Here is an 18640-nt window from a genome sequence, read left to right as displayed (position 1 = left end):
TAGTGTGTTTAGCCTACCGGTATTACTTAGGTGGGCAAAGAATCTAGAGCGCACAAGGACAGCATATAAAACTGAGAAGGTAAGGAAATATTGGGTTTCTGTACATGTGAAACTGACACACCCAAGCCTGAAGTATAGAGAGTCTGAATCCAGAACCTTTTGTTTAGAGCTATTGATTAAGCAGAGGACACTGGGTATTGTGTGTTTCATCTGAGCATAATGCAGAATCAGGAAGCCCAACGGCCAATTTACAACCTTGGTTAGATAGATAAACATATTTCAGTCACATCTACTAGTCTAGTACCGTGGGAAGGCTTTCTCTTGACTGTAGTTATGATTCTCAACAATATTTTACGAGGCAAGTCAGTTAAGAACAAATTCTTATTTTCAATGACAGCCGAGGAACAGTGGGTTAACTGCCTGTTAAGGGGCAGAACAACAGATTTGTACCTTGTTAGCTAAGGGATTTGAACTTGCAACCTTGCGGTTACTAGTCCAACGCTCTAACCACTAGGCTACCCTGGCTATATCACTGGCTGTAAGAATATGGAGCAGACGGCTGTTCCACTGAGCTGGAGGATCTTCTCAGCTCTTGGATGCACTCAAGTCTAGCATCTTAGTGGGAAACAGACAATAGACTAAAGTATGCATATATCAGGTGCAAATATGGAAATTAAACTAGCCCAAAGCTAGTACTTTTCAGACAACGTTTCAATCCGAGCCGGATCTTCGTCAGGTCTGTCCAGTTCCCCAAATTCTTGAATTCCACCCCTGACCAGGTGCAACACAAATATGTGCACCAACTATCAGGTGCTGTGGCAACACTTCTGGAAGTGTTGAAAAGGGGTCCCAGGATGGTGCCCGTGGCTCTGTGGGAGATTGGTTTGGCTCTACCAAAGGAGGTGGATGGTGTTGTGATTGTTATCTCCCCAACTGGGGGAAAATGGCTTCTTCTGCACTTTTAGGAGATTCTCATATCTGCAGCTATAACTTGGGGCAGGAGAGTTGTTTCAGGACTTCAGATATTTTCTCCCATCTTTAAAATGCCCAAAGAATCATCAGTGATGTCAGCAACATTTAGCTAGGAATAAAATTGCAATGGTATCACAATTATGTTGCAATTTTCGAATTCAAACATTATTTCTGTCGCAGGAGATATGACAGCTCGAGCAGCGGCAATCATTTCTGCGTACTTCTTTACTGCATAATGTGGAAACTGGAGAGCGAAGGCTTCATCTGTTGACACACAAAGACTGACCAATCGGTAGATGTATTCCGAAGTAGCAAGCACAGACTGTCCAATGACGGACGTGATGGGTGGGTTCTCTCCACTCACCTTCTCTGGGCAGCTCTCTGGTACAGAACCGCGGAGGAGGGCGCGTTACAGAAGGACATTCAGGTTTCATTGATGCACGCTACGCCAGAGACATTTACAAAAAAGAACGAGAGGGAACTTTCGAAGCACCACTAGTCCGTCTTCACGCTCTATCTCCAGATTAAGAAGGGTTCAATCGCTGTCCATTTGAAGAGCCATGTCACTTGTTGAAGAATACGAGGAAGGGGAGTATGGGAGAGCGCCGAAGCGACTGAAGACGGCAGAGGTGGAGGAGGGCGAGGAGCTGGAGGAGGGAGAGGACTCAGACGCGGAGTCTGCAGGGCTGCTCGGAGATGTAGAGAATGTAGGAGCCGAGAAAAAAGCCCTGTGGACCACAACGAAATACGGACCTGCAAGACGGGTAGGGAAGCGCGGCCATCGAATATACATCTGAATCTGATCGGTTACAATGTTTCGTAACATTACTAGGATTGTTTGGCAATGGTGACACAGTGGTGACAGTGTTGTTACTGAAATATTAGCCTAGCCTATATATAGGCTATTCATTCATTGTGTTCGTCAGCGTTTGATAACCTGTCTGCCCTTTGCAGTCAAGATGTCTATGGACAGGCTGTTTCACATGTAGGGTACCCTCACCAGGTAAACATCGTACAATGTATCGGCAGCCTATAGTTATTTTCTACTCTGACAAGGTGTAAATCTTGTTCAGACTAGATGCCCACGTGTTGAAGTTAAACGGGATTGTAATATGATCCAAATGACATGGATTATAACTGATTTATTGGACAATTGATGCATAACATCAAACTGCAGAAAAAGCAAGTGCTTTACAGAGGAGTTGAAACATACTGAACCCTCATTGACTACTGTAGTTTTAGACCTACTATGATAGTGACATGTCACAAATATTGAATGACATTTGTGAAGTTAGTGATGTCTCTTGGCCTAATATCACTGTTATTAGCAATTAATTTAGGAAATGTCCTCTACCCACTGCTTTTTGTAAAAGTACATATTGACATGATGACGTGATTTGCACTGCTTACATAGTCAGTAGACTGTGCTACACTGTCGGAGTATAGTCTAGTCTTTGGGGAGGCTAGAGATGCGAATGGGAACATCTTCACTTCTGTTGTCTAATGTCTGGAATTAAGTTATGTGAAGACCTGCTCATGCCCTGCAACAGCCTTTACCATGACATGACTAGTTTAGTATAATTAAAAGTAAATAGTCTACAAACGTATTGTATAATAAGTCTACAGAAACACGTTTAACCCTGCAGAAGAGAAGTGGACCCCGGCGTGTAAAAGAGGGAACCAGTCTACTGAGTTGTCCAGTGAAACTGAGAATCCTGATGTTTTAGATCTGATTTATCTCACTTCAACCTCCGCGGGGTGCAGAATACAGCCCAGCATGCCTTGCTTTGAGATCAACAACAAACAGCAATGTGGGAAGCGAAACCAGCTCCCTGCTCTGTGTCCGTATCTCTGCTACATTTTCTCTGCAGATTATCATAAACCGGTCCTGGCCTGGGGAGGCATTGAACACATTATCTAGATTAGCTATGCAGTGTTTTGGTCTTTGCTACCTCAGGCAGTGCAGATCTTTAGTCCGTTGATCGGCTTTTCCCCTTATCACCATGGAAAAGCTACGAGTCTGCCACCGGCAAGACAGATTCAGCTGCCTGATGTCACAACCTGCGGTGGAGCACGCACCTTATCTGCGCTCTCTCCCAAATAATGTTTCTACATCAAATGGACGAGCAACAACAACATCCACAGTGGTCCACACATCCACACATGTAGCTTAGAACGCGAACAGTGAACACCTGACAATAGGCTAATGTGATTCCACATTTCAATTAGATGCTGTTTGACAAATATGCTTCGTAGGTAATGTTTTTATTTTTAGGCATATCAGATTCGTCCCAATTCAACCTGGACTCAGAACATTTTGTATTATTCTATACGGAAATCTGAGACACTCCATTTAGTATAATATGTTATGTTTTGTATGGTATGTATTCATTTGTGGATGTCCATCATCCATTTTGTATGATATGTTACGAATTTGCAAAGTGTATGATCAAATCAAATGTATTTGTCACATACACATGGTTAGCAGATGTTAATGCGAGTGTAGCGAAATGCTTGTGCTTCTAGTTCCGACAATGCAGTAATAACCAACGAGTAATCTAACCTAACAATTCCAAAACTACTACCTTATACACACAAGTGTGAAGGGATAAAGAATATGTACATAAAGATATGAATGGGTGATGGTACAGAACGGCATAGGCAAGATGCAGTTGGTGGTATCGAGTACAGTATATACATATGAGATGAGTAATGTAGGGTATGTAAACATTATATTAAGTAGCATTGTTTAAAGTGGCTATTGATATATTTTACATCAATTTCCATTATTAAAGTGGCTGTAGTTGAGTCAGTGTGTTGGCAGCAGCAACTCAATGTTAGTGGTGGCTGTTTAACAGTCTGGTGGCCTTGAGATAGAAGCTGTTTTTCAGTCTCTCGGTCCCTGCTTTGATGCACCTGTACTGACCTCGCCTTCTGGATGATAGCAGGGTGAACAGGCAGTGGCTCGGGTGGTTGTTGTCCTTGATGATCTTTATGGCCTTCCTGTGACATCGGGTGGTGTAGGTGTCCTGGAGGGCAGGTAGTTTGCCCCCGGTGATGCGTTGTGCAGACCTCACTACCCTCTGGAGAGCCTTATGGTTGTGGGCGGAGCAGTTGCTGTACCAGGCGGTGATACAGCCCGACAGGATGCTCTCAATTGTGTATCTGTAGAAATGCTTTTGGTGACAAGCCAAATTTCTTTAGCCTCCTGAGGTTGAAGAGGCGCTGCTGCGCCTTCTTCACGACACTGTCTGTGTGGGTGGACCAATTCAGTTTGTCCGTGATGTGTACGCCGAGGAACTTAAAACTTACTACCCTCTCCACTACTGTCCCATCGATGTGGAAATGGGGGTGCTCCCTCTGCTGTTTCCTGAAGTCCACAATCATCTCCTTTGTTTTGTTGACGTTGAGTGTGAGGTTATTTTCCTGACACCACACTCCGAGGGCCCTCACCTCCTCCCTGTAGGCCGTCTCGTCGTTGTTGGTAAATAAGCCTACCACTGTAGTGTCGTCTGCAAACTTGATGATTGAATTGGAGGCGTGCATGGCCACACAGTCGTGGGTGAACAGGGAGTACAGTAGAGGGCTCAGAACGCACCCTTGTGGGGCCCCAGTGTTGAGGATCAGCGGGGTGGAGATGTGGTTACCTACCCTCACCACCTGGGGGCGGCCCGTCAGGAAGTCCAGTACCCAGTTGCACAGGGCGGAGTCGAGACCCAGGGTCTTGAGCTTGATGACGAGTTTGGAGGGTACTATAGTGTTAAATGCTGAGCTGTAGTCGATGAACAGCATTCTCACATAGGTATTCCTCTTGTCCAGATGAGTTAGGGCAGTGTGGTTGCGATTGCGTCGTCTGTGGACCTATTTGGGTGGTAAGAAAATTGGAGTGGGTCTAGGGTGTCAGGTAGGGTGGAGGTGATATGGTCCTTGACTAGTCTCTCAAAGCACTTCATGATGATGGAAGTGAGTGCTACAGGGCGGTAGTCATTTAGCTCAGTTACCTTAGCTTTCTTGGGAACAGGGACAATGGTGGCCCTCTTGAAGCATGTGGGAACAGCAAACTGGGATAAGGATTGATTGAATATGTCCGTAAACACACCAGCCAGCTGGTCTGCGCATGAAGGAGAGTCCGCAGGTTTTGGTTGCGGGCCTTGTCAGGGCCTTGTCAGTGGCACTGTATTGTCCTCAAAGCGGGCAAAAAAGTTATTTAGTCTGTCGGGGAGCAAGAGATCCTGGTCCGCGACGGGGCTGGTTTTCTTTTTGTAATCCGTGATTGACTGTAGACCCTGCCACATACCTCTTGTGTCTGAGCCGTTGAATTGCGACTCTACTTTGACTGTATACTGGCGCTTAGCCACAATTTGTGGCGTTAGCTCGGCTAGGGGTTAGAGTTAAGGGTAGGAGTTAGGTTAAAGGGTTATGGTTAGGAGAAGGGTTAGCTAAAAAGTTAGGTTTAGGGTTAGCTTACATGCTAAATAGTTGCAAAGTAGCTATAAAAAAAAGTAGTAAGTAGTTGCAAAGTTGCTAATTAGCTCAAATTCTAAAGTTGTCCTTGATGAAATTCGAACATGCAACCTCTGGGTTGCTAGACATTTGCGTTATTGGTTGTCCGGGATGAGATTCGAACGAGTAACCTTTGGGTTGCTAGATGTTTGCATTAAACGTAACATATCATACTAATTTGGGTCTCGGAGGATTTACATTTACTATTTTACGTCTAGTCTATGAGACCAGGCTGCCCAATTAGGTAGCATATAGGCCTACCTGATATCTGAGTGCTGGATGCTGATGCTGAGTTTGTGCATGGTTAACACCTGGAATTCGACATGATGACAATTTATTTTTCTCCGTCCTGCCATGCGCTTTAATGGGATTGATCCCACCATAAACAGTTATGTGGATATCTAAGAAATTGCATATTGATTTTAATTTTCTAATCTGATATGCAGGCAGCAGATAGTGCTGGGACCTTTCCTCATTGCTGATGTGTTTGGTTGTGTGTGTGAGTGGGTTTGTATGTGTGTGTGCCTGCATGCGTGCGCATGTGTTTGTGAGAGCGACCTTGCAGGCAGCATGGACTGCAGACAGACCAGGTTTGTGTGTGTGTGTGGACTGGGTGCTGCTTTGTGATGCAGGGTGACAGGATAAAATGGACTGAGGCTGCGGGTGACCTCCTGAGAGGGCAGAGTGTCTTCTGAATCATCACTACTGGTAATATGACAGCTGGGACTGCTACTGAAAACCAGCAATGGGCTGGAGAGAGAGAGATAAAGACATAGAGGGAGAGAGACAGAGAGTGATAAAGAGGTAGAGAGAGACAGCGAGAGATAAAGAAAGAGAGAGAGAGAGGTTTTAGAGAGAGGGGGCTATAAAACATTTTTGTATACAGTAAGTCAATAGTTTCCCCATCAGCATAGTGACAGAGACAGACAAGTCCATGACGAAATGTCACACCTAAACGATTAGAAAAATATGTTTAAAAATGGTGTTTGAGCCTGTGGCATAGAATGTATTTATATATTAAACCGTCTTTGAAGACGATGGAAAAGAGAGACTCCTGACGAAGGGAGAGATGAAGCTACAAACAAACAAACAGAAATTGAGACAAGGGATGGGGGGTTTAAAATAATTTCACTATTCAAATACCATCATGAATTTTTGTCGAAAATCCGGTTATTCGAAATACATATGTTGTTTTTTTAACTTAAGTTTTAACATGAGCACTGCTGCACGAGGGACAGAGGCTGGGGCTCTATTGCTGCAGCTGCGGAGGGCCAGCGTGTGATCGTATGGGAGCGAACAGAAGGAGGGGGAGAGATGCAGCCAAGGCAACTCGACTACAGCCAAGACGATCTAACTTGTAGCAACCACAATGTTATCTATCATCCCATATAACAGTGCCTGTCTTGACTGGAGAAGCCTAGAGAAGCTAGCTAGCCAGCTATAGCTAGCTAGGCTAATTGAGGCCCATATGCTGCGTTTTCTCTCCAACCCCGTTCAGATAAAACAACAGCCTACTGTTGGTTGATCATTTTATCCTACTCCTTCTAATTTCGCTAACCTTTAATTCACAAATTGTATTTAATCTTGCATTGCATTACTGACGCCACTCCACTTGCGACACATTGAGCCTCTTTGCCGCATCGATTGGCCAACATAAACAACAAGCTTCACACGTGAAGGCTACCGGTCTTTTAATGGGGCACACGCCATAAAATCTGCATTGAAAAGTTTGCAGTTTTATTAAATTAATAATTTGAAATGTCATGGTATATCATTGTATGTAATATTGTCAAATTTATATTTTTATTTAATTTAGAAAAAATCTTATTCAGTGTTAAAATAGGCCAATATTTTATTTGCCAGACAATTCGAATTCTAATAACCGTCAGATATTGGAATATTGGAATAACCGTGCACATCCCTAGTTGAGACACTCTGCACCCAGTAGAGAAGAGAGAAGTCAAGCACAGCACCTCTTCAAGTTGTCTGAAAGTCTGTGGAAGAGACAACTAGACTGTTCCAAATCAAAACCCGATTTCTGAGATGAGTGAAAAACAATATTATTTCAAGACAACATTAAAGCACATTTGAACTTATGCAGTTGGATGTCTTGTTTGATTTCCACTGTAAGCACTGTTTTGATGATGGCTGAGCACGAGTGCATGGTTTTGTAGTGTGAATGTGGTTATGTGTGTATGGTTTGTTCAGTGGTGTAGTTTTGTGTATTTGTTTAGTTTGTGTGTAAAAGGTAAGTGACCTAATGACCTTGTTTCAATAGCCTATGTACCAGTGTAAACATTGTAGCCTACCTCGTGTGCCAGAATATATTAAACATTTGAAGTCATATCCAAGGCACAACAAAGGGTCAAAGGTAGATGTAAATGTAAATGTTAAATGTTAAATGTAGAAAAAAAAAACATAAAGGTAAAGATATCAATTTCAAGTTGTTCTTTTTAAGCTGACGTTATTTTGATAAAGGCGCTCCAAACTTTCTGTGGTGCAAAAGCATGATCTGCCTTAGGTAATTGTAGCAGTGCTGACAGAATGTGTTTGTGTGTGTGAAGCCTCCTGCTGCTTACAGACCACTCTGTAGAAAGCCTCCCATTACAACCTCCTCCCAGGGAATTTACTCAGTGACAGACTCCAGCTTTCTAGCTTCCATTCCTCCCTTCTTCCTCCCTCTCTCTCCTCTTCTCCCCCAACTGTTAGGTTAGAGAGAATGTGAGAGGGAACTTTGTTCTCATATGTCTCCAGTTTTCCTCTATTAGGCTGTGAAGTGACCTCCTGACTTCTCCTACAGCATCTCAAGTCTTCCACTGTTGCCAGAAGAACAGTGCAAATATGTGTTTGATTTCCCACTGGCTCTTTTGGAGATGTGCGAATTGAATTATTTTTCAAACTGAGAAAGAATTGAGTGTGTGTGTATAGTGTGTGTGTTGGTGACTGCGTGTGTTGTGTGTGTAATTGTATTTCACTAAGTGTGCTCACCATCTTTGATTAGCTGTGCTCTCCCACAAAGGAACCTGTTGATTTAAAAAAAAAAAAAAAAATCATAATTTTATTAGGATACCCATCAGCTAACGTTGTATAGTTAGCTAATCTTCCTGGGGTCTTCCATGAGTTTGATTTAAATGTTAATGTTGTTGAGACCCTGTTTGTTAGGTGGTGTTGAAGTGAACTGTGTGTGTGCGGTCTGCCCTATGCCCTTAATGTAGAACTATACTGAACAGAAATATAAAAGCAGCATGTAAAGAGTTATTTCAACTGACGGATGTCCTTAAATGAACTGTGAGTCAGTAAAATTTTTGAAATTGTTGCATGTTGCATTTGTATTGTTCAGTATATGTTGTGTGTCGTAGGGAGGTGCGTGTGTGTGTGCATGCTGAGAAGGTGCATGTGTGTGTGCGAGTGCTATGATTTTAGTGTTCTATGCCTGTTACTCACATTTTGTTCATTCCATGTGATTGAGTTAACAGTCTAAAGGTATTTCTGCGCTTTAGAAGTCTGGGTCTTACGTAGAAGCTGTCTTTAGAGTACTAGGAACAATGCTCCTTGTTTTGGTCAATTATTGTGTTTTAGACCGTCACCATGTGATCACATGCTTCAGGGTTTGCAGCTGCTCACATCGGTCACGGCAATTGCAGCGAGTAGAAAAGAAGGATTGATAAAGGCACTGACTGACATTGTGATTTTGTGTGATTATATGTGTATGTCCAGCATGTGTTCATAGTTTGTGTCTTTGTGTGTTTAATTAGTTTGTGTATTTGTGTGTGTTTAATTTGCTTGTGTATTTATGTGTGTTTAATTTGTTTGTGTATTTGTGTGTGTTTAATTAGTTTGTGTATTTGTGTGTGTTTAATTTGCTTGTGTATTTATGTGTGTTTAATTTGCTTGCGTATTTGTGTGTGTTTAATTTGTTTGTGTATTTGTCTGTGTTTAATTAGTTTGTGTATGAAAGAATATCATTATAAGTTTCGCATCAACCTTCGACTCCACAATGACCCCTTATGCAGATTATGCAGATTACTCTCAATTCACAGATAACAATTCAATTCAATTCACAGATAACATGTATTTCTGGAGGTATCCTTCCTGGTCATTTCTTAATGGCACAGGCCAGTTGAATGGTGTGTTTACGGACATATTCAATCAATCCTTATCCCAGTTTGCTGTTCCCACATGCTTCAAGAGGGCCACCATTGTCCCTGTTCCCAAGAAAGCTAAGGTAACTGAGCTAAACGACTACCGCCCCGTAGCACTCACTTCCGTCATCATGAAGTGCTTTGAGAGACTAGTCAAGGACCATATCACCTTCACCCTACCTGACACCCTAGACCCACTCCAATTTGCTTACCGCCCAAATAGGTCCACAGACGATGCAATCTCAACCACACTGCACACTGCCCTAACCCATCTGGACAAGAGGAATACTTAAGTGAGAATGCTGTTCATCGACTACAGCTCAGCATTTAACACCATAGTACCCTCCAAACTCGTCATCAAGCTCGAGACCCTGGGTCTCGACCCCACCCTGTGCAACTGGGTACTGGACTTACTGACGGGCCGTCCCCAGGTGGTGAGGGTAGGTAACAACATCTCCACCCCGCTGATCCTCAACACTGGGGCCCCACAAGGGTGCGTTCTGAGCCCTCTCCTGTACTCCCTGTTCACCCATGACTGCGTGGCCATGCACGCCCCCAACTCAATCATCAAGTTTGCGGACGACACTACAGTGGTAGGCTTGATTACCAACAACGACGAGACGGGCTACAGGGAGGAGGTGAGGGCCCTCAGTGTGATGTCAGGAAAATAACCTCACACTCAACGTCAACAAAACAAAGGAGGTGATTGTGGACTTCAGGAAACAGCAGAGGGAGCACCCCCCTATTCACATCGATGGGACAGTAGTGGAGAGGGTAGTAAGTTTTAAGTTCCTCGGCGTACACATCACGGACAAACTGAATTGGACCATCCACACAGACAGCGTTGTGAAGAAGGTGCAGCAGCGCCTCTTCAACCTCAGGAGGCAGAAGAAATTAGGCTTGTCACCAAAAGCACTCACAAACTTCTACAGATGCACAATCGAGAGCATCCTGTCGGGCTGTATCACCGCCTGGTACGGCAACTGCTCCGCCCACAACCGTAAGGCTCTCCAGAGGGTAGTGAGGTCTGCACAACGTATCACCGGGGGCAAACTACCTGTCCTTAGGACACCTACACCACCCGATGTCACAGGAAGGCCATAAAGATCATCAAGGACAACAACCACCCGAGACACTGCCTGTTCACCCCGCTATCATCCAGAAGGCGAGGTCAGTACAGGTGCATCAAAGCAGGGACCGAGAGACTGAAAAACAGCTTCTATCTCAAGGCCATCAGACTGTTAAACAGCCACCACTAACATTGAGTGGCTGCTGCCAACACACTGACTCAACTCCAGCCACATTAATAATGGGAATTGATGGAAATGTATGTAAAATATATCACTAGCCACTTTAAACAATGCTACTTAATAAAATGTTTACATACCCTACATTACTCATCTCATATGTATATGTATATACTGTAGCCTATATAATCTACTGCATCTTTATGTAATACATGTATCACTAGCCACTTTGAACTATGCCACTTTGTTTACATACCCTACATTACTCATCTCATATGTATATACTGTACTCGATACCATCTACTGCATTTTGCCTATGCCGTTCTGTACCATCACTCATTCATATATCTTTATGTACACATTCTTTATCCCTTTACACTTGTGTGTATAAGGTAGTCGTTTTGGAATTGTTAGGTGAGATTACTCGTTGGTTATTACTGCATTGTCGGAACTAGAAGCACAAGCGTTTCGCTACACTCGCATTAACATCTGCTAACCATGTGTATGTGACAAATACATTTGATTCGATTTGAAGTTGACCTATCATGCTGCCTGGTCTGTTCATTGTGTTTATGATGTGGAGTCCTCTGTCTGTGTCTATGTATCTGTGTGTCTAGGCTTTTCTCTCTACTCCCTCCTCACTGCTGGAGAAAGTAAGCTTGATTGATGTACACTCAAGTGACAAGGCTCCATACCCCTCGTAAGATCGGAATACAGAGCAACATATAGGGAGTGTTGTTCCTCAGAGTGATGGCCGCTCATAAAAAGAGGAGGATCCCATCAGCTTTCTATAGGCTAGGGCTACTATATTTATTTCTTAACGTTCCTAATGTTAAGCACATTGCTTCTCTTTACGATAGGAGTATAGCCTACCTGGCTGGTATGAAAATAACCAAGGGAAAAGCCTCCTCCATTCGCTGTTTACGTGCATAGATGACATGTATTTTTTCTGCTGCCCCTGTTTTGCTACAGGTGCATGATAATTGGTCCATTCTAAATCAAAACAAATGTCACACATATATTATTTAGTATATGTAAAGACAATATTAAATCAAGAATAGTCTGATGGGCGACAATATTAGCATATCACTTGTGAAATATATTTTATCACTTGTAAATGATGCCGACTATAAGAAATAAAGCCTTTTTTTGCGACTTGTTTGAATCATAGTCACACACCCCATGTAGCCTAGCCCTCATGTAGCCCTCATGTAGCCTAGCCCTCATGTAGTCTAGCCCTCATGTAGCCCCCATGTAGTCTAGCCCTCATGTAGCCTAGCCCTCATGTAGCCCTCATGTAGTCTAGCCCTCATGTAGCCCTCATGTAGCGTAGCCCTCATGTAGTCTAGCCCTCATGTAGCCCCCATGTAGTCTAGCCCTCATGTAGCCTAGCCCTCATGTAGCCCTCAGGTAGCCTAGCCCTCATGTAGCCCTCATGTAGTCTAGCCCTCATGTAGCCCCCATGTAGTCTAGCCCTCATGTAGCCCTCATGTATTCTAGCCCTCATGTAGCCTAGCCCTCATGTAGCCTAGCCCATATGTTTTAATAAGGTCTTTATCACAAACATCTTAAAATTAAGCACATGAATCCACACTCCAAGGGGTGTAGAGCCTAACTGGCAGACATAAACAGTACATGAGATTCAAGTTTGGGGAAGGTCATTTTCACCATAAAAATTCAGCTTTATAATAAAAGCATTACATGCATCATTTCATTTGAGGTCACTTTCGATATTGGTGTTTCTGCTAATGGAACATTTGCGCTTATAGCCTACTACCATGTGTGCATTGCTGCGCTTATAATGTGAAGAGATAGCCTAATAGTTTATCAACATTTTAAGCTAACTGTTCTGATCTATTCCATCATTCACATTGCATTTTTTTTTTATCTTAGTGGTTGTATTAATTTGGGATCTATCGCATTCCACAACTGTCCCGACTATGTTGGAATATTTATTTATTGCACAGAATAGAATAGGTCGGGGCCTCCCGAGTGGTGCAGTGGTCTATCTGTGCCACTGGAGATCCTGGTACGAGTCCAGGCTCTGTCGCAGCCGGCCGCAACCGGGATACCCATGGGGCGGCGCACAATTGGCCCAACATCGTCCAGGTTAGGGGAGGGTTTGGCCGGCAGGGATTTCCTTGTCCCATCGCGCTCTAGCGACTCCTGTGGCGGGCCGTGCGCATGCACGCTGACACAGTCGCCAGCAGGTGTACGGTGTTTCCTCTGTCACATGGTGCGGCTGGCTTCCGGGTTATGCGGGTATTGTGTCAAGAAGCAGTGCGGTTTGGTTGGGTCGGGTTTCAGAGGACGCACGGGGTTCGACCTTCACCTCTCCCGAGTCCGTACGGGAGTTGCTGTGATGAGACAAGACTGTAACTACCAATTGGATACCACGAAATTGGGGAGATTAAAAAAATATTAGAATATGTCGGCTTTTGTACTATGAGGGATAGTAGATTGACATAGGCTAGTGCTTTTGCTGTTCATTAGGCCTACTCATCTTGTTGGCTGATGAAAATTAAATGTGGACAGTTCTTTCAATATCTTCAATATGCACCTCGGAATTGGATAAGGACATGCACAGTTGCATCCCCGATGTGTCGGTCTTCACTTGTAGCCTCTGAGAAAGACCCAATTACTTAATGGAGAGCCTCGGATTGGCCAGCACTCTCGGGGAGAAGGGCACAATGCAGCACTCCGGCCCGCAAAAGGGTGCATTACGGCCACAAAGTGACGGCGCGGTGAAATTTGAGGCATTATCAAGTGATTGTCAAATTGTGAATGAGAGACTATTGGAGTGTGAACAGCCTGCTCAAAAAAAACAAAGCAGAGCTCATACCTTTCAAGCTACTTTTTTCAAATCATCATTAGAGTCTCATCATGCAGCCTTACAATGTATTAAAAATCGAAACATATAGTCCACCGTTTGTAGAACAACGAAAGTTACATTAATAACTCTAAATTAAGCATATAGGAATACCTATTTCTTTGTTAACCGCTCAACACAGAATAGCTGCATGTGTGCACTCCCTGAAATAATTGAGAAAATATTTATATCTTATTCAGCTTTGTTCAATTGTATTCTACATACTATAAAATAATATAAAATAATGCCACATAATTATAAGCAAATCCTGTCTGCTAAATGAACTGGTGTAGCCCACAGCCATTTGGCATAGCCACATCAGGGCCTAAGATAAGGACAACTCAGAGCATGCTATTCTGTTCTTCTGAAATAGACTACATTTTGTTCATATGCTTCTTTAGACCTGTCTGAAATAAATAATGGATTGGCTTTATTACATGGATTTATTAGACTGTATGGAAGCCAGGAGATGTTAAATCTGTTTATGTTAATCAATGGTCAATTACCGTGAGACCATTTGCTTGACAATCATCGGCTGACGAAATGTTGTGACCGCGACAGCCCTAGTCTGACTGAACATGGTAAAATGCAGGTGTCAAATGGAAGGCCTGTGTTTGCCCCCAGTGCTGTGGAGCTAAACGTGTGTGTGTGCAACTGTGCTTGTGTCCTTGCGTGTGCAAGTGTGTGTGTGTCTGTTCATCACAGCTGCCCTCTCAGCGTTTCCCAGCAGAATGAGTGTGATAATACACCTTAGTGAGGCATCCTGAAAGCACCAGGAAAAAAGCATCAAATGAATGACCGTGTTCAGATAACGGCAGAACTCTTCTCAGACAAAACAGCACAACACTGGTAATTGGCTTCTATAGTAAACAATAGGCCTGAATTCAGCTGAAATGTATAAATGCCACACATTGCCTGATGCATACTCAGAATAAATGCTTGTGAAAGGGCCTGTTTTTGTCCCAGACCTGATGAGACTTGATTGCTAATCTACTCAGACAGCGACACAGGTGTCAGAGCAGGGTTGGGCTGAAACATTACCCTTTAAAGTGTTCAGTTGATTGAATGGTTAGTGTTTTTGGCATAATTTAAGTCAGAATGACAAATTACTTCAAAGTCCATTTTGTTCAAATAATTATCACAGGTTCTATCTTTCATTTGAAGGTGTTATTCATATAAAATAGTCGAGGCTGGTCTAAATTATGATCATTATTCAGGCAGTATTTCTGTCATGTGGATTTTTTCATTTAAAAATTTTATTTCACCTTTATTTAACCTGGTAGGCAAGTTGAGAACAAGTTCTCATTTACAATTGCGACCTGGATTAAGTGTATTAATCCAAGTGCTGTAAAGCTGATCATATGAAAGAGAGGAATCTGTATGATTAATGAGGGTCATGTGAAATGGAATGGTAGACTAACATTGTCACATAGCAACAATCCCTGTAGAATTCTCAAATGTTGTTTCTATGGATGGAGCTCTGTGGGAAACTGATGTTTATCGTCAATGTGAAGTCCTTATATCTTTCAGGGATGCAGTCTGTTATAGAATGAAATGGTCTCATTTCAACTGAAGCCTGGTGGAACTCTGAGGTGGAATTGTAGAGGGATGATGTGCTGTAGTAGACTCTTTGAGAATATGTCTCAGTGAGGAATGAAGGGGCTGTCACTAGCAAGGTTTTTTTTTTTTACACATATCTGTCCTGTGGATGATATAATATTCCTCCCAGACGTCTAGGGGAGAGGGGGTGGGGGAAGGGGGTTGGGCTCCTGGGAAGCAAAGCCTCAACAGTCGATGTTCGCCACTCAAACACATACAGAGGGACACACACACCCGCAATCATGTTTCAACCATTCGCACACTCTCAAACACACATACACCAGAGTATGTGAGATGAGTTGAGTGTTGAGTGGTCGTAAATCCTGCTCATCGTTCTGTTCGAACCACTCCGCTAAAAACCTGCTCCTCGGTCAAAGAAATAAAAAACAGCCGCTCCGAATTAATTCCATTCATTAAAATCGCAATTTAACCAAAACCCATCTATTATTGCGACTACCTGGACCTAACGTTTGGTTTTGAAGTTTTAAAACAAAACCGTACGATTTGAATGAAAAGTATTTTAATAAACAACAGGAAAATGTGACTAAGAAGCACTTATAATTTCAACTAGGCTACATGTCGTATTAAACTAACTGTAAATAGGTCAGGAGCCAGACAGGGAGCCTAAGAAGGAACGAAAATTAATTATTTATTATTATTATTAATTATTATTTCAAGGCTATAGCCGACAAACAAACACATTGTGAAGCATTTGCAAGTGCGACACACTAGGCTGGCAGAGACATTAAGCGCTCAGCATTTAAACAACATTTTGTTGTATCATAGCGTATAAACTACACATATAGGTTGTGATTTACTTAGAATTAAATAGAAATTAAATTTTAAAAAGCCTTATTATGCTCCATCTACAGGGCCTTTGAATTCATTCTTAGAAACATGAGTTTGGCCGGAGTCTGTGGTTTCAGGCCCATGTGATGGTGCCTGGAGAGCAGGCCAACAGCGGAGAACACCCTCTCAGCGCTTCAGGGCCACTGCGGATGCCGAACACCCTTTGGGACGCTCTTGCCAGGCTGGGCAGGAATGTGTAGTCGTTTTATTATATTTCTATAGCTAGGCCTAAAGGATTTGAGGTAAAATGACCTTATCAAAACAGAAAGCTACTTGAAAGATGTAAAATGCCAGGCCTATTGGGCCAAAATCAATGTTGGCCTATTGAATAGATAATATAATGAAAATTATTTTTTTGTTTATAAATACTTTGCTACAATGACACACTTAGCTAGTTACCTCCTTCCTCCTTCCTTTCTGTCAGCATGAACATATACTAAGTACCCCATCATGCTTTCGGGATACCTGTCTTTTCAGATTCCACAATCATTCTTTACTCCATCTCTTGCTCTTGGTCCTCATCTTTGTAAATCACCTTGATTTTTCACCTGTGTGTTTTATAAGTTTCTTTATGAAAATATTTAGCCTACTAGATGACAGTAGCTAAAGCAAGAGTTTATAGCAGCACACAAGTAGACTACAAATGTATGCTGGGCTGGTCATGTCCTGAGGTCGTGAAGTGACTGCTACTGGAGAGAAATTGGAGCTGAGAAGGCCGACGCTCCAGCCTTTGGGAAACTCGCGCTCCGCTCTACTCCTCGTTCCACTCCAGCTCCACTCCAGCTCCACTCCTCGCTCCAGCTCCACTCCAACTTCGCTCCACTCCTCGCTCTACTCCTCGCTCCGCTCTACTCCTTGCTCCGATCCATCTCCGCTCTGCTCCTCCAGCTCCTCTCCACTCCCCGCTCCGCTCTACTCCTTGCTCCGCTCCATCTCCGCTCTGCTCCTCCAGCTCCACTCCTCGCTCCCTCTCCGCTCCGCTCTGCTGCTCCAGCTCCTCTCCACTCCTCGCTTCGCTTCCGCTCCGCTCTGCTCCTCCAGCTCCTCTCCACTCCTCGCTCTGCTCCCTCTCCGCTCCGCTCTGCTGCTCCAGCTCCTCTCCACTCCTCGCTTCGCTTCCGCTCTGCTCCTCCAGCTCCTCTCCACTCCGCTCTGCTGCTCCAGCTCCTCTCCACTCCGCTCTGCTGCTCCAGCTCCTCTCCACTCCGCTCTGCTGCTCCAGCTCCTCTCCACTCCTCGCTTCGCTTCCGCTCCACTCTGCTCCTCCAGCTCCTCTCCACTCCGCTCTGCTGCTCCAGCTCCTCTCCACTCCTCGCTTCGCTTCTGCTCCACTCTGCTCCTCCAGCTTCTCTCCACTCCTTGCTTCGCTTCCGCTCCACTCTGCTCCTCCAGCTCCTCTCCACTCCTCGCTCTGCTCCCTCTCCGCTCCGCTCTGCTGCTCCAGCTCCTCTCCACTCCTCGCTTCGCTTCCACTCCGCTCTGCTCCTCCAGCTCCTCTCCACTCCTCGCTCTGCTCCCTCTCCGCTCTGCTGCTCCAGCTCCTCTCCACTCCTCGCTTCGCTTCCGCTCCGCTCTGCTCCTCCAGCTCCTCTCCACTCCTCGCTTCGCTCTACTCCTCGCTCCACTCCGCTCACACAAACACACACATATACAAACAGGTTCAAGCCCCTAGGAAGCAAACCCTGGAAAGCTGATGTTGAGCACAAATTGAGAACAAATTCCGTCTTACTCACACACTTGCATGGCCACACACTCTCCCAGGGGACGTGGCCTGGAAAGCTGAAGTTCACAGTCCAAGGAACATCACTCCTTACTCTCAACATGCTGACAGACTCCCCCAGTACATGTTCAGAATGCCTCTACTGGCTCCCAACACAGTCACACACTCTCTCCTCCTAAAAATGCTGTAATATAATATTATAAAAATACTGTACTACTTTATATGTTTGGGTGGTATCCAGATTTTCATATCGTCATACCGGCCTTCTTTCATACTGGTATTACTGGCTTAGTACACAAGGGAGCGCCAAAAATGCAAAAAAAGCCTATTGAGCGTCTATTACCAGAATGCTAACAGTATTATAACAAGTAATAGTGTATTTCTGTGACGGCTGTTAGCTAAATATGCTAATTAGCGTGAATGAAAATAAACAAATTGCAAAGACAGGCAATCCAGCTCATAAAGTTATACATATATAGGTAGGAGCTATCGAAATGTAATTTTTGGTGACATTTACAGGTGAATGTGAATGATAAAAATGTGTTAATTTGCACAATGTCTATGCATGCTTGTCTGAAGGAAGAACAGTACTGGCTCTGGAGCAGCATGTGTAGGCTACACGCTGTGACTGTCTGGAGTCGCTAGGGCAACAGGCCTGCCTGTCTGCTCAGAGAAGAGGGGGGAGGAGTAAATGAATAATACTCATCCAAAGGGCTTTGACTCAAACACGACAGAAAGC

The 18640-nt window shown here is 43.9% G+C and overlaps 1 protein-coding gene across 1 annotated transcript in view; it reads left to right on the top strand.

The window, feature by feature from the left end:
• The first annotated feature begins 1355 nt into the window (after window positions 1–1355).
• LOC118369837 (heterogeneous nuclear ribonucleoprotein L-like) overlaps window positions 1356–18640 on the top strand; it is a 71377-nt gene continuing 54092 nt past the window's right edge. Inside the window, exon 1 of the mRNA XM_052498691.1 lies at window positions 1356–1736. Within this exon, the coding sequence (XP_052354651.1) occupies window positions 1533–1736 (204 nt within the window). The 5' untranslated portion in view covers window positions 1356–1532. The remainder of the gene's footprint in view (window positions 1737–18640) is intronic.

Source organism: Oncorhynchus keta, chromosome 36, assembly GCF_023373465.1.
Source record: "Oncorhynchus keta strain PuntledgeMale-10-30-2019 chromosome 36, Oket_V2, whole genome shotgun sequence".
In the NCBI taxonomy this organism is placed as follows: Eukaryota; Metazoa; Chordata; class Actinopteri; order Salmoniformes; family Salmonidae; genus Oncorhynchus; species Oncorhynchus keta.
This window is presented reverse-complemented; position numbering and strand designations above follow the sequence as displayed.